At 42.1% G+C, this 15349-nt stretch overlaps 1 protein-coding gene across 1 annotated transcript in view; it reads left to right on the top strand.

Annotated features, from left to right (window-relative positions):
- SPATA16 (spermatogenesis associated 16) overlaps window positions 1-15349 on the top strand; it is a 126781-nt gene that overhangs the window by 75795 nt on the left and 35637 nt on the right. Inside the window, exons 6-9 of the mRNA XM_014938797.1 lie at window positions 2008-2155; window positions 5303-5449; window positions 5688-5800; window positions 12910-13074. Of these exons, the coding sequence (XP_014794283.1) occupies window positions 2008-2155; window positions 5303-5449; window positions 5688-5800; window positions 12910-13074 (573 nt within the window). The remainder of the gene's footprint in view (window positions 1-2007; window positions 2156-5302; window positions 5450-5687; window positions 5801-12909; window positions 13075-15349) is intronic.

The following is a 15349-nucleotide window of genomic DNA, read 5'->3' as shown; positions in this document are numbered from 1 at the left end:
TGATCCAGGTTAGGAAATGCCTCCCAAACTCTAGAAAATCAGCAGAATACCAAACATCTCACACAAAATGAGGCTGACTGATTTCTGTGTCTATATTTACACATGAAATTCACTAAGACTTGAACAAGTAGGCCTCGGTTTTTTGGAAAATGTACCTTGGAAAGCTAGATTGGTACCATTGTTTTACTACTGATCCTGTAAGGGGCCTGAATGACAAGATCATTAAAGTCCATAGAAATATGAAACCCTAAAATCAGTTTTCTATAAGTCAGTGCAGACTGGTAAGTATTCCCTCAGGGGGAATGGGCACAGATCCGTTCATAGGCTCCCGAGGTTTTGGCAGGAGGACACACTTGCTGCTTTCTGGTCTGAAACCCCCAGATCTGTGGCATCAACCATGGATAACAGGGCTGTGCCCGTGGAAAGCTGCAACTCCTCCTCATGGGGATGGAGGGGAATGTAATTACTGCCCAGGTAATCATGATACTATTACACACATTGGGATCTTGTTAATTTTTCCAGCGCTAAATACTGCCCACTCCAGACTGCTTCCATTCTAGTTAATGCGGGATAATGGACTGGCTAAATATAATAATCTAAAATATAAACAAATCCTCAAGTGATACCCTCAACATCCAGGCAGAGTGTTTCCTGTAAGAGCACTCAGGGTGCATGCGTGGCAGCCCATCCCAATACCTGCTCAAAAACCATTATAGCATTTCTATGGTACTTCTGCACACCAATAAACAGGATGGAAATAAAACGGCATAAGACCATATCAGAGGACCCATTGTCTAAAGCCATTAATGAGAAGGACACAGATACTTAACTGATTGGCACTCTCAGCCTCCCATTCTGGGTTGGTGGGAGCAGTTGTCAGCTAAATGACTCACAGAGGCACGCTATGTCTTGGATAATTTTACATAGGTGGAGGACAGGCAGGAGAACAAAAGTGAGGGCTTGTCAATAAAGCACCAAGCTAGTCCCATAGCGATACTTTCTGTGAATCACTTCAGTGTATAAGGTGATCTGGGAGACTCACACACCCTGTTAAAAATATATATATCTTTTCCTTTCGTGCTTTTCTGTCTCTATTAACCTTGTGTGAGCATTGTCACTATTACCCATGTTTACGCCTTTGCCACGATACATTAATGAAGCCTCACAGTTCCCCCAGTTTCCAGAAAGGACCGTCCACATCAAGAAGACAAAAATCTTTGTTAACAACAGATGCAACCGAAGCAGTGCTGAACGTGAACTTACCCCAACCCCAAGCCAGGAGGAACTGCAGCTAAACCTGCCTGGCACTGGTCGATAAGAGCACCAAGGAAGGCTCTTTCCAGGCTGGTGGCTCCTCCTGGCAGCTCCAGCCTCCACCAGTTCATCGGGGTCCACCGAGTGTGAAATCCACCTCTCTGCATCAGACCGGCCCAATGCATCATTTGAGTCATTTTTAAGGGATGACAAGGTTCATAAGCTTCGTGTTGCCCTCTGCACAGGACCGAATTTTACTCTTAATGCAAATGGTGTTTAAATGTAATATTTTAAGACTAATATTCCGTATAGACACAGTGTCTGATTCATGCCAACCCAAGGGGCAATATGAATGCTTAGTATTGTTTAACCAGCTCCCAAGGACTGAATAAAACCCTCAGATGAAAGATGTGACCTTCAGAAAGCATGGAATCACTTCTTCTTTTCATCTAAAAGATAATTTATCTAATACTTCTCTCCTCATTGAAGACATAGGCTCGCTGCACTGAAAACTGTTTACAAATGTTCTTTCTCCATTAAATTGATTTTCTGAGTATAGATAGGCAGTGTTTTCTGGAACTAATTTAAATTCCCCTCTAATTAATATTCAAGACCAAAATATGTTATCTTTGCATGACTGTGCAATTATTAAAGGGAAAATATCATCTGTGAAAGTAATTTTTTTTTTTTTTTTTTTTTTTTTTAACTAGCCAGTAACCGACATGAAATGTATCATTTCTTTGCCTTTTTTAGGCTATGATTGAAGAAGCCATCACTAGAGAAGAATCTTTTTCAGTTATGTACACACCATTTGTGACAGAAGTCAAGGCTGACAGCAAGGACAAGATAAAAGATGTGTTTGCTAAAAGGCACCCTGATTACGTGGAGCACATATACACAGGTAACAGTAGATTTCACATGCTTTTAAGCACTGTTTGTGTGTGTGGCTGACCTAAAGAGTTTGAGAGAGCCTGGAGTATGAGCCTGTAGGTTTCTACACTTCTGGGGGAGAAAATTAATTTCTGAGATTTGCTCTATGATTGTACACGATTTAGGTAATCAAATCAGTACTCAGCAAAGCACAGACTTTACACTGCAAATCCCCATAAAGATTATTTTTATCCATGAAACCTCGTGTTTCAGTTGTTGAATTTCATTATTGCAACTAATCTTTCACTCAAAAGTAGATTGGCAGCGTATTGTGGTGAGAGCAAGATCCAGGTTCATTCCCATCGGTCACCGATGGTCATCCCTGCAGCAGGGTCTTCACTTTCCAAAAATACCCTCCCTTCTATGAGCGCTAATGGACTGACCACCACGTTTGAGAGCATCTCAGATGCAGGGGTGGGAATACAGAGCCAGGTTTCCTTTAGCCTGTTGAAGACAAGTAGGATCCAGAGCAAACAAGGGCTTTGCAGAGCCCACTGTCATCTCCTGGTAGAGTGAACTCAAGTAGCATCTCCTGGAGTAAACTGACACCTAAATTCTAGTGACCACAGCCTTATTTCAAGAGAAATGGGCATGCCATTTAGGCAAAAGAGGGGCAGAGGGATAAAAGGCATTTCTTACTGTCATTAACCTGGAGACTTGGAATGTAGTTGACCCTGATAATGCTCGGCTTTGAGTTGGTGATTGAGAAACGTAAAGGGAAAAGCACATTTCTTAGGTCAAGTTCTTGAAAGCCTCTGCCTTCATCACACAAACAAAATGTGCAGCTTACCTCTCACTGCCACTTCCAGCAGGGTGGTCTGAAAGGCTGAGATTTACACCCAGGTCAGAGATGATGACTTGGTCCTCGCAGCAGCACTGAGTCCCAGCACTCCGCAAATAAATAAGGCTTCCGAAAGAATACACATTCTGCCTTTAGGGAGGAGAAGAAAACCTATTTGAAAAACACAAATAGAAATTAAGAAACCAAGTGTTTACCACAAAACCATGCAAATATTTAACACAAGTAAACTCGTTTTGTTCATTTTTGTTTCGCTTTAGGAAACCAGTATAAAACTAGCTCATGTGTTGCAAGTTGCAGACCACCCGTGTATTGAATTTCTGGCAGTAGCTTTGGGGTGGTTCAAAGAGGGAAAATGTGGACTTATCTATCACAGAGGTTGTAAAATCCTTGTCTACAGTTTACTTGCTGATGTGACTGTGGAGAATTTCCAGGGACAAAAGTATTTAGATTTAAAAAAAGCATAAAATAAAATTCTTTGAATCTGATTTTTATAAAGATGCATTCATATTTCACATAATCTCCCAAATATACAGCAAGGGTGAGACTTCCAGGAGCAGATAAGCTGCAAAAAATGTGCGAGTGATACACTGAAACTCAGTTTGTGTTCATAAATCACCGAATGACTCTGAATGTGTCACCAGTCATTTTCTTAATCCTCCCAATAAGGAAAAGGAAGAAGGAAAAAAAAAAAGGGAGGCAAAAGATCCCAGTTCTATAGTACTTTAGTCAATTATAAAATGGATTGAATAGAGCCCATTCTGCCCTCAAATAGGCTGGTTTTCTAAAATCTATTTGTTAGAAGACTTGCTTTGATTTTACACAAATTTCTTTGAGTGTGGGTTCTGGGATTACTGATGTTTCTAGGAATTAAATGGGGTAGATATCCAAGAAAAAACAACGTGTATTGGAGTTTTGAGAGTCAGAGAGATCTCAGGCAGGTGGGACCTCTCCCGACCTCCCTCCTTTCTGTTCTGGAAACCCCCCCAGAGCAGATGCAGCTCCTTTTCCTAAACTCAATGCTGAGATAACTCACAACAGTGTTAGCTGAACTCAACCGAAGCACTAGGGTTCTCTCAACTTATCTATTCAGATCTGACCTAGCATTACACTTCTCACCAAAAAAAACCCATCATAAGCAACAAGTTTACCTCATTGTCAGCGTGGTACCACCAACCATTCGACCTGCAGGTCTGTGTCTCACATAGGTGAAATTAAAAATATGAGATAAACCCCATTTTAAGAGTGGGTGTGAAATGCCAGACATCTCACAAACACGTTATTTTAAATAACCTTCTCATTGTGTAACAATCGTCCATCCAATTTTAGCCCAAGTTCTGTTCGAGTGTAAGGACTGAATTGATTTCAAAGTTCTCCTTATTGCCAAGGAAAAAGGAGCTGATACGCATTTAAATCCAAGTGCACCATGCAGCTCGTCGCAAAATTGAGAATCCATCAGAAGCAGAACACGCTGCAAGGGAAATATCAGGTCCACTCGCTTTGATTTATATAGGGGTATGTCCGGAGAGCTCTGAGTGGGGTTCTCCATTTGTCACTGTGACCGCACAGCCTGGCATCTTAAAAGCAGAGCTGATGGAAAACAGAGCACTCCTTTGTGAGAAGTGACACTGACATTCAATCTAGGTTTATTTTTTTTTTTTGCAGGGGGAAGGGAAGGGAGGAAAGGACCGGCTTGGTTCCCTAAACAAAAGTGGTTTGTACAATTGCTCTGAGCATCTGTCCCTGCCGAGGTCAGGGCAGACCCACTCGGCTGATACACAGGTTTTTTTGGCAGCAGCAGTGACAAAGCCTGGACAAGCCACAGCACAGGCTGCCACGTGCCAGCTGGGTGGAGGGGAAAGTACATATAGGAAGCCTGGGATTACGGTGGCGGTGATGGTAAAAAGCACAGATCTGTAGGAAATCAAAGCTCATAAATTCAGGGGATGACAAAACAGCTTCTTTCGCAGTTAAAAGATCAGGATGTTATGTTACTGAAGTGGTGAGTTATTAATGTTTTGGATGATCAGCACTGAAAAAGTGCATAAATGGGAAGAACACGTTTTGTCTTGTGCATCAGCAAAATTTAAGCTGTTGATGCAAAAGGTTGCGGAGTCTGGAATTTCAAAACCCAGCTGTAGCTGGATTGGTTGGTTTGGCCACCTCTGTTTTGGCAAGTTCTCTGGATTACATTTCACTCCATCTTAGATTTCCTATTTTTTCCTCAAAAAAAAAAAAAAAGGGCAAAAAACCTTGTAACTTCTCTTGTAGCTGAAAAGAAATGTGACAGTGGAAATTATTTTCTTTTCCATATTGCAGATCCTCATGGACTTCACACCTTGCCACAGACGGCAGAGTGGTCGTCCCTGCCTCCCCAGCAGTACTTGCTGACACTGGGTTTCCGAAATAAACATATTGGGAAAACCTTGGAAAGGTGGTCAAGTAGAACAGTGCCAGTCTTTTCAGGTACGTCAACTTGCTCAATAGCTGGGATAGCTCAGGGGTGACCTCCATCCTCCTTGCTGAATCAGGGGGTTGGGGGGCTTCTCAGGACCCATTTCTCTGTGCCAGCAGCCCTGACTGTCCAGACAGCTCTCCCCATCCTCCTCTCTCCTCCTCCAGTTCACCCACCATCTTGCTCGACCCTCTGTGGAAGATGTATAGGAATAAACACAGTATATGGTTTTGTGATTTCATTTCCTAGACCGGAAAGCACCTTTCGCTCATCTCACAACTGAAGAAACACAAAGATATTGGGATAACACCGGGAAAAGGATCTTGCCAGTAATGGATTTTATAAGAAGCACCAGATTAACTGTGAGTATCAAAATCACTTTCTGGTGTGTAGTGTGTGTGGCGGCAGAAGCCTGTGAGTGTGTGAATAACCTGTGGTTTTTGGTGGGTAATTCGTTCTGCACATGCTCCTCCTGTGTCCAGAAATGCTCAATGAATTGCATTACGAATAAAGTTCAATTGGGGTTTAGATACTTTAAAAAAGTAGCCCTAACTATTTAACAGTGTACCCAGTTTATTTTAAATCACTTTGCATGCAATTTTCTCAAGTCTTTATGGCCTATTATATTATATCCCTCTTTCACATAACCAGCAAAACTACTGGCTATGTTTAATACCCATAGTATACTACACGTGTCATCACGATCTCCATCAAGAGTTAATTACTGCTACTTGAAGGATTTCTAGTGATTTAGATCCTGATCCCTATACAGTGAAGGATGTGAAACAACCTTCAAATCTGTTACAACCATATTGAAGGTATATTAGTTAATTCTACTCCATACTTTCTGCAATAATGTACACAGCTTTTTAGCACCATGGCTTTTGATTAGCACAAAAGGTCAAAAATCAAATTTGCATGTAGACTAGACTGTTTTAATGCAATTCTTAAATTATTCTCCTGAAAATAAGTGGAAGAAGCCTCTCCTGCCCAGATTGTAAATGCTAATGTTAACATTTTTTCCCTAGCAATAACAGTTTTTTAGTTTTCTGTATGTTGAGGGAATCAGAACCATTTCCTCGTCAGGGGTGTCTTAGCAAATCACAGGATTTATATTCTTAGGTTTTGATACCAGATAGGAGGTTGACAAAAAACTGCTACTTAGCAACCCCGAGCAAGGAAGAAGCATTAGCTAGATATTTGGGGAAGCTCTGTCTCCTTCACTCTCAGAGAGCAGCTGCTGAAACAACAGTAAGTGCCTCAACTCACAACGCCTGGTGGGAGGCAAAGGTGCTTAGTGCTTGGCCAAAATGGGTGCTCATAAAGCACCTGCCTCGGTGGGAGGCAGGTGGAGCAGGCTGAGAGCAGACATCCCCAGGGAAAAACACAGCCTCTTCTTTCCAGTTCTCTCCTGAAGCCATGCGCTGTTGGCTCCAGATGACCAAAAAGCCCAAGTTATTGATGTGCAGGCTGAGAGAAGTGGCATCTCTGGGAAAGTGAAATACCTGTTATCGCTGTGTGCATTGCACTTCCAGCATGTAAGGAGCTAGAAGTATAAACAGACAGTGGGCTGAGTGCTGGATACAGAATAAAACCCTGGTCCTTCTGAAAGCCCTAGTAAAACTCCAATTTTTACAAAATTTTTTGACCCCACAATTCTCTCTCTGGATATAACATTGAGCTTTTAGAGGTGAGATTCCTCTATTGCAGTTATTGAGTCTCTAAAGAGTCTCAGGAAGAGAAGAACCTTTGCAATCAGGTCTCTTTTGGATTCCCTATAACTCCTTGGTTCTGTAAATGGACTTGGAGAAACAGGACCACATGGTTTAAGCAGAGATATGCAGTATCTGGCATCCAGGATATAGGGAAAAGAAACCAAATTGATCACATAAGAGACGGGAGCAGAGTGGTGTGTTAGCTTTGCCCAAGCCAGTCCCCACTAGCTGTATGAATTTACACTGCTCCTACACAGTAATATTTTCTACCAACTCTAAACCTCGCCCATATAAAGAATATTTAAATATTCTTGCTGAAACAGAAGAGGGTTCCCAAAAATACAGGCTGAAATCCCAGCAGCACCGAAGCAAGCAGCAAACTTGCCTTTTTTCCAAGGAGGTCAGCAGAGCATCCCTGCCGTTCAGACAAGGTCTGCCCAAGGGCCACCTCCAGCAGCAGCAAGAATGGGCCAACAGGTCTGAACCACAGCCCTATAGGTTTCTAACCAGGCACCAGGAGGTCAGTATGGGAGCTCTAAGGGAGAGGAGGAAAGCCCAAAGATAGCAGAAAATATCACTGAGCTAGAACAAACAGCTGCCAATTCTGCATCTATTATTGGTGGAAACATATTCACTTTCCCTTCAGTTTTCAGAGCATTGAAAGATCCGGGCAAGACAGAACCTCTGACCCTGAGAGCAAATGACAAAGCCAATTAGACTTGATAATACAGATAGGCCCAGAGCCAGCACTTCTCTGCTACTGGTGATTAAAATCTCTTTATGGGCCTGGCAGAGATTTGGCCACTTTTGCTTCCTTGAAAGTATTCCAAGATTTTCTTCAAGCTAGAAATGAGATTTCATCGTATTTCCATCACACACAAACTAAATTAAAAACTTCTGGAAAACAACCTTCAAACTCAGACTTTAGCTTTACAACTTACTTTAAGACAAAAGAACATATTTGGTTTTAATACAACAAACATTCCTGTCTTCCATCTTCTTCATTTGCAGACACAAACGTACAACCCAAAATGCTCGTCCTAATCAGATTTAAAAAAAAAAACAAACAAACAAACATCTCAGTGATAAAGCAGAGCTAATTAAGCCATGGCAACACCTAACGTAAGTCAATTCTGCCACACCAGTTTTTCAGCTACGTAACGTAGAGTTAATTATATGATTTCCACATGCACCACTGTTGGCAAAACATGAAGGTAAAGGTTAAAAAAAAGCAGAGCCCTTTTTATTTTGTGTGAGTGTGTGTCCCCACTTCCTCATAAAGAACAACCAGTCCCATTTGAATCAAGGGGACATTTATATACTGTAAAGCAGAAGGCGTTTGAGAGAGGATGTCACAGCCCAGTCCCCACAAAGCATCGTTTGCTGCTGGTGGGGAAATGCCATAAACCTCATCTCCCCAGAAATCCATACCATGACACAAAGGTTATTGTACGTGCCTTAAAAGATATATATATATATATATCACTCAGACCTTCAGCTACTCATATTCCACTCGAGATTACCATCGGTTATTCCACCAAGTGGTTTCACCGGGGTAATTGCTGCTGCTTTGTACACACCGAGTCTGCCTTTCTCCCGCTGCAGCCCCCTGCCAATGGCACATGATGCCACTTAAGAGGAGAAACAGTGGCCAGAGGGGCTTATTAGACAGCTCATATTATAAAGGTGAACAAAACCTGCCATATGATTCACAGCATGATGTGTGCGTTTACAGACCTCCCTGCTTTGTTGTCTATTTTTTAAGTAGAGGGGAAGTGTTTACTACATACAGATTTCAGCACGCACATTTTCTGGAGGATACCAAGGGCATTAAAGAAACATTATGATGGATTCTTTCCACTTGTTATTGCAATACACTACAGAGCTGCTTGCAAGGCATAACTTCATTCAGATTTTGAGCTGAAAAATAGCAGTAAAGAATCCACAGTAGAAAAGAACTACTGGGGGGCATTCCAGGCTTGTGCAAAGTGGTGCTCTTAAAGCTGATGGTTGAACATGCCACATGCATTAGATACGACAGATCCTGCTTTAAATCCAGGCTGACCAGCCACTTTGCTTTTCTTTTTCTTTAGCACTCCCAGCGCTCAGCAATTAAACTTTATTTATAAATAGAAGTGGCATAAGGGATGACTCCTTTCACGAGTATAGATAAACGCAAAAAGTGGGGGTATCATCCCAAAATTCTCAATACATGAAAGGACACATGATTCACTCCTCTCACATGCTCTCCATCTCCTTTTTGCAATGAAAACCTGTCCTATCTTTGCTCTGGTTATTAGTGCTGGGTATTTAGCAAAAGCAGGTAAACTCCATCTAGAACAGGCTAATCTGCTTTTTGTAGGTGTTTTTCCTTTTTCAGCCCAAGGTCAGAGGAATGAAAATGTCCCAGCAAGGTCTTCAAAGATGCCTCTGGGGACAAACACTTCCCCCCCCACCTTAGTTTAAAGGAAATTCGTGCAGCAAAATTTTTCTGGGGAAGCTTTCTTGGAAGGACCCCCACCATAGGTGAGGCTGTCTGCTAAGAATAAAGTCCTCAAGACAAACTCCATCAGTTGCTCATTTTTACTTTTTTGATTTAAATTCTCCTTGGAATACCAGAGAATGGGGTTGGGGCCCATCTAGGAAGTAACAGCATCGTAATTTATTAATTTATTGCCTTAACATGTTCCTGCATTTCTAACCAGGATGCAACTGTGACTCCATACACTGCATTTGCTGGTCCTTTTGCTGCATTTGCTGGTCCTTTTGCTACCCAATTCCTCTCTCTTCTCTTTGTTAAAGGAGCCAACTCTTTTCCACTGAAGCCTCCAGTTAAGTTTGCTCTTTACTTAACCTTCACTGTGCCTACCTGGGCTGGTTTCATCTTCATCTGATTGCTTGGCCACTTTACTATGGTTTTTTTACTGTGGTTTAAGTAGTCCCTTGAATTCTGCTATAGTTCATGTGATTCTCATCACATGGTTCATCTCCCCGTGGAATTTTTTTTCCCCTGCCAGCACCAGTTATTTACTTTCCCTTTCTGCATTTTTCATTGTCACTGAAACGCCACCTCTGACAACGTTCAGCCTCCGCTAATCCCTTCCAAAAAAAACCCCACTGACGGTTATTTATTTATTTACTTCCAACCTACTATGAACTTAAATAGCATTGCAATGTCCACAGAGTGCACGTTGGCACAGATGCCCAATTGGTTTCCCATAGCTACGTGGCATGCTCTTGTATTTTTCTGAAGAGTCAAGCAGAGAAAAAATTGTTTTCTTTTTGCCTTTTTACTTTCTTAATCATTGGAGAAGCCCCCAACAGACACAGCATGACGATAGAGGATTTTTACCTGCTTTCTTAGCTGATGACTCAATATACTCATTCCTTCGTGCTTACACAAAAAGGTTTTGGGCAGATTTCAAAAATAGCAGGGGAAAACCTTTATCTGCATCTAAAATGTTGTGAAACCATTTCATGTTGATAAAAGCTCTCTTTCTCTCTCATTAACTGATTGCTTCTCCTCATTTTAATGCACACAGTTCCACCTGGGGACACGGCTCTCTGGCTTTCAAACACTGATGATCAGGTGGAGATGGGGCTCCATTTTGCTCCTCGCCTTCGTGCCATGTTAACTAGACTGTGTCAGACTTACAATTTCACATATCAGGGATCACAGAAATCTTTTGTTCTTGCTGATGTCTCCTACTAATACTAGATTCGGTCCTCAGAAAAGAACTCTTGAAGTGATAAAAATAGTTTGTAAGAAAGGTTGTCCTTGTCTCCCTTCTTAGAGGTTGGTCAACGGAAGTTCAGGAGAAGGTAGACCTGGAAGAGCTCTCCTGACTCCTCAAGTTAAAACACCTGCTATTATACACCTTGGTGTTGCATAGTATCCTGTTCATAAATTGAATAAAATCCATCTTTGAACTAGTTGGGCTTTCTGCCTCTTGTACTCTTGCTGAAACACACTGCAGACCTTTTAACCTGAATTATAAGAAGCTTAATTGCCACCCCAGTCTTATTTGAACCTATTTATACACAATGGTCCTTCTGTTATCATTGTCTTTTATCTCTCCTTTCCTTTTCAGATGTTTGCCCTCTTTGGAATTTAGCCTTGCATTATGTTTATTGAGAAGAATAATAAGCTCTTGGCATTTTCATTAATAGACTAATCAAACCACACTTCTCTCAAAAGAGGTATCTCCTACCGTGCTGGCTTCTCTGCTCCATGATGCTTGGGTTTAAATTAACCTCTCCAAACACAGCTGACTGGAGCTATCTGTGATACTCAGAGAACTGCTGACCAGGGCTCCTCTTCCCTGTACAGTGTCTGATTCTCCCCCTCTGCTCACGGAAATACCAGTTCGTTGGCTCAGCTCTTCCTTTTCCAGTTGCTTTCCTACCTGGAGCTCCCAGATTAAAGCTGCATTCCTGCCGTTGGTCTCCAATGTTTCATCTTATTTTCTACTATTTTACAATTATATTAGATATTGTATTAAAAGGGGTGAAATTAACTACACCAGGATTATTTGTATTTTTCTAGAATTAAAAGAAAACTGAGTTTTTTCCATTGTTATTCTTGTAAGATGTATAGAAAGCAAGAACAGCGTTGTTATTAAATTCTTAAACTTGATACAAGAAACTACGTTGATAGTCATTTTGATACCACTTGATGCTTGCCTAGTACAAATTTCTGGAAAACCAAGATAGAGATCAAACCAAAAGACCGAGATTCTTTGCCAAGAGAAGCTAATTTTAAAAACAGGACACCATTTATTGAAAAAATGAATGTCAGTCAAAACTTTCTATTCACCCTGTTCAATATACTATTGGATTTTAAATCCCCTACCTGAAAGTGTATGGAAATGGCAGCATCAGCGTGCAACTGCCAGAACAAAGGTCTGCTAAAAATACTGGAAGTGGTTTTGAAAATTGATGCCAATTCTTGGAATTTCAGGCACTTAAATACGTTCAAAACCCTGATTAGACGAATGGAAATTTGACTCGGAAGGGCTGAGCATTCAGATATGCAATGGCTACATCTCGTCGAGAATCTGGGCCAAATTGCTTTTGAAAATCTCAGCAGGGTGCTTATTTGCATTTTTGGCACCAGAATACTTTTGAAAATATGGCGGTAAGGCTGCCATCCGTCAAACACTTCAGCAGGTGCTGAGATTTTATGCAAGCACTTGGCTGAGTTTCTGTATTCACATGCTTAAAATTTACCATGTGCCTAGCTGCCTGGAGGATCAGAGACCACCTCTGCAGGTTTCAGTCCCTCAAGGTTATATATTTGACACTCTGGATTTGCCTAGTCTGCAAACAAGCCGTAAGCTGACACACTGCAACGTTTTTCTCAACCTCTTCACTGAAACTTTAAAAGCAATCCATAAAAGTCAGATAATATTTAACAGAGGGGATTAGGGAAAAGCCATTTCCAAATGAGAAGATTGCATTCATGTTTGTTATCTCCTGTCTCCCCTTCACATATATTATGACTACATATTTATTTTTCTAGTACCACTAGAGAGATTGTGGAAAGAAAGTCCTTTTTTTATTATTTTTTTTTTCCCCCTCTATAAAGGATTGTCAGCAACATTATCTTAAAGGTGCTGGATGCCATATTGCTTATAGCATTACCTGCGCAAATATACATGCTGATAAGCCTCAAGGCACGGAACTCAAAGGATAACTGTGGGGTGGTTTTTTTCATGATTCCCCTGTAACCTGCTTTGCTTTTCCTGGGAAAACAGGACCGGCTCTGCGCGTGTTCCCGTGGGATAGAGAAGTTGCATTACGCCAGCCTCCTCGGCCGCTTGCAGAGAGGCCAGGAACAGTCCCAAACGATTAATCAAGCCATGGCTGAGCTAGCAACCGTTCCCTACCTGCAGGACGTCAGTAGGAAGGATGCCAAACTGGTGAGTATTTATTCCTAATACTCGTTTTGGCCTTTCGAGGCAAGGGAGGGAAGGGCTGGGGCTGAGCGCCGCGCTGCAATTTGCCACAGAAGTCATTTTTGCAGACCTTAAAGTAGTTCTAAAATCCCACTGCAGTGCCTTTGTCAGAGGAGGTGCTAATCACCTGCAAGGATGACTTTTATAGAACCAGCATGACTCATCTGTAGGCATATTTTTAAAACCTCTTCTTTTCCCCCAAACCTCCCCAAATCAGTCTGGGAAAATGATTGCAATTATTCAGATGGTGCTACTTTAAGATATCTAACATCAGGAGCCACCTGCAGCAAAAACTGGCCGAATCTGGTTAAAGCTGAGGAGAAGGGGGGAAAGCAGAGAAAAGATTTTCTTGCCTGGCTCCATCTACAACTTACTCCTTGTCCCTGAATAAACTGATTTACCTGCTCTGCTTCTGTTTTCCCTTTGTAAAACGAGGGCAGAGATGGTAGCAGGCCTGTTGCAAGACTAGAGTCATTAACAGCTTGATAGTATATGGATAATGGGCAATCGGAGAGTGCCTTGTGGTTATTCTTCCACAAGGTTTTCTGGTGGGGAAGGGAGGGAGCTCACATACATGCAAATTTTAAACATTTTCATTCTAGCAAAAGGAAAAAAAAAAAATAAAGAATTCCCTCCACTGTCCCTCCATTTCAATGCAGTCCAATTTTGCTGATCCAACTTCACTAAAAAAAACTTTTGGCTTTCCCCAAAAGCCAGTCCCTTGACGTTTGTTTGCAGCCCTGCAAAGCTCCTAAGCTCTGTAGAATTAAAGCTTCGCGGCGGCTCGCTTTAGGGAAGAGGAGCAGCGGCCCGCAACCGCGGGAGGTGCCTGCCAGGCTTTGAAGTCTGGGCGCGAGATAAGGGGAACCGACATGGGGAAGAAGCTGTGCTATTAAAAGGCATTCTCCTTTTGATGCAAGTTTTCTGCTATTAAACTGCAGCAGGCCCACGTTTGAAGGCTGACTAAAGGGTCTTGAGTTATTGGTACATATTTCAGAGGTGGGTTTTTCTCCAGGGTTCACTATTTTCAGTACATCACACGTCCGGCACAGGCTATTACGTTGTTGCCTGTATCTTCTTGTGTCGTAATCATACGCCTGACCTCCCTGGAAAGCTTTTTGGGGAAGGTTCTAGACCACCCAAGACAAAGGTCTTCAGACTCTTAGGGGTAGGGCTGGGCAGAACGAGGGTCCGTGCTGGGAGATTTAAGTGACAGATTGTAAATCTTTCAACAAAACACATACGCTTTGTTTACTGAGCCCAAGGTAAAAATTATTTTTAAGAGAATAAAGGCGGAAAAGCTCTACCCTGTCCAAAGCATTAAAATGTATTAATTCAGTATTCATTTATTTTTCTTTGTCCTGTCATCCTGCTGTGAAATATATCTGTAGTCGGCAAGTGCAAATGGAGGCTCGGATGCTTTGTAGCTAGAATATTTTAGTAAACTTCAGGCACCACAGTGTTAAGGCACAAGACTGCGAGCAAAAACTTGCTGAGGGGCTCTACCAGGGAGTGATTAATGGGCTTTGCCTTTCCTGGTGGCACCAGAATAGCACGGGCTCCTCATGCCAGCAGGGACCATTACCCTACCACACCGAGCACACAACGTTGCTGCCCAACATTGGGTCTGCACACCCAAACCATCCAGGGAGAGAGTGAGAGATCCTCATTTGCTCAGCCTGCCTGTCATCCTCCTCATTTCACTGGGGTCCAGGCTGGATGAAACATCTGAGGGACTGGGCTGTACTGGTGTGATTCATCAGCCCTCACTGGATGCTCCAGAGGCAGCCCCTCCACGTCCATGGGGTCAGAACAGCAGCATCCAGGCTGACTCCATGTGCTTCAGCAGCATTTCTAAGAGATACCTAAATTTTTCCATGAGGGAAACTGAGCTGGCCAAATTCTAATCTCACTTGCACTAATAAAAATTTAAAGTAACTCCTCTTCAGGGTCATTCTGACTTTACGTTGGTAAAACTGAGATAAGGCTTTATGACCAAGCCAGGCAGTTAAATTGTGTGAGTTAGGAAATGCTAAAGATGCCAAACGTGTATTATCACATACAGTATAAGTTGTAGAAAGTTTAAAACACACCGAATTTATAACAGTGCAATTTGGACTGCTACAGCAAGGATCCCACAGGCATTTCAGTTATAAACTTTTCTGTCCAAACACCTTCCTGTAACTACAAAAATCGAGTCCTAATCTACAGCACAGAGTCCCTCAACTGAGGTCTTTTT

The sequence above is a fragment of the Calidris pugnax genome, unplaced genomic scaffold, assembly GCF_001431845.1.
Source record: "Calidris pugnax isolate Ruff unplaced genomic scaffold, ASM143184v1 scaffold52, whole genome shotgun sequence".
Classification (NCBI taxonomy): Eukaryota; Metazoa; Chordata; class Aves; order Charadriiformes; family Scolopacidae; genus Calidris; species Calidris pugnax.
Note: the sequence above shows the minus strand (reverse complement) of the source record. Positions and strands in the feature narration are given on the sequence as shown.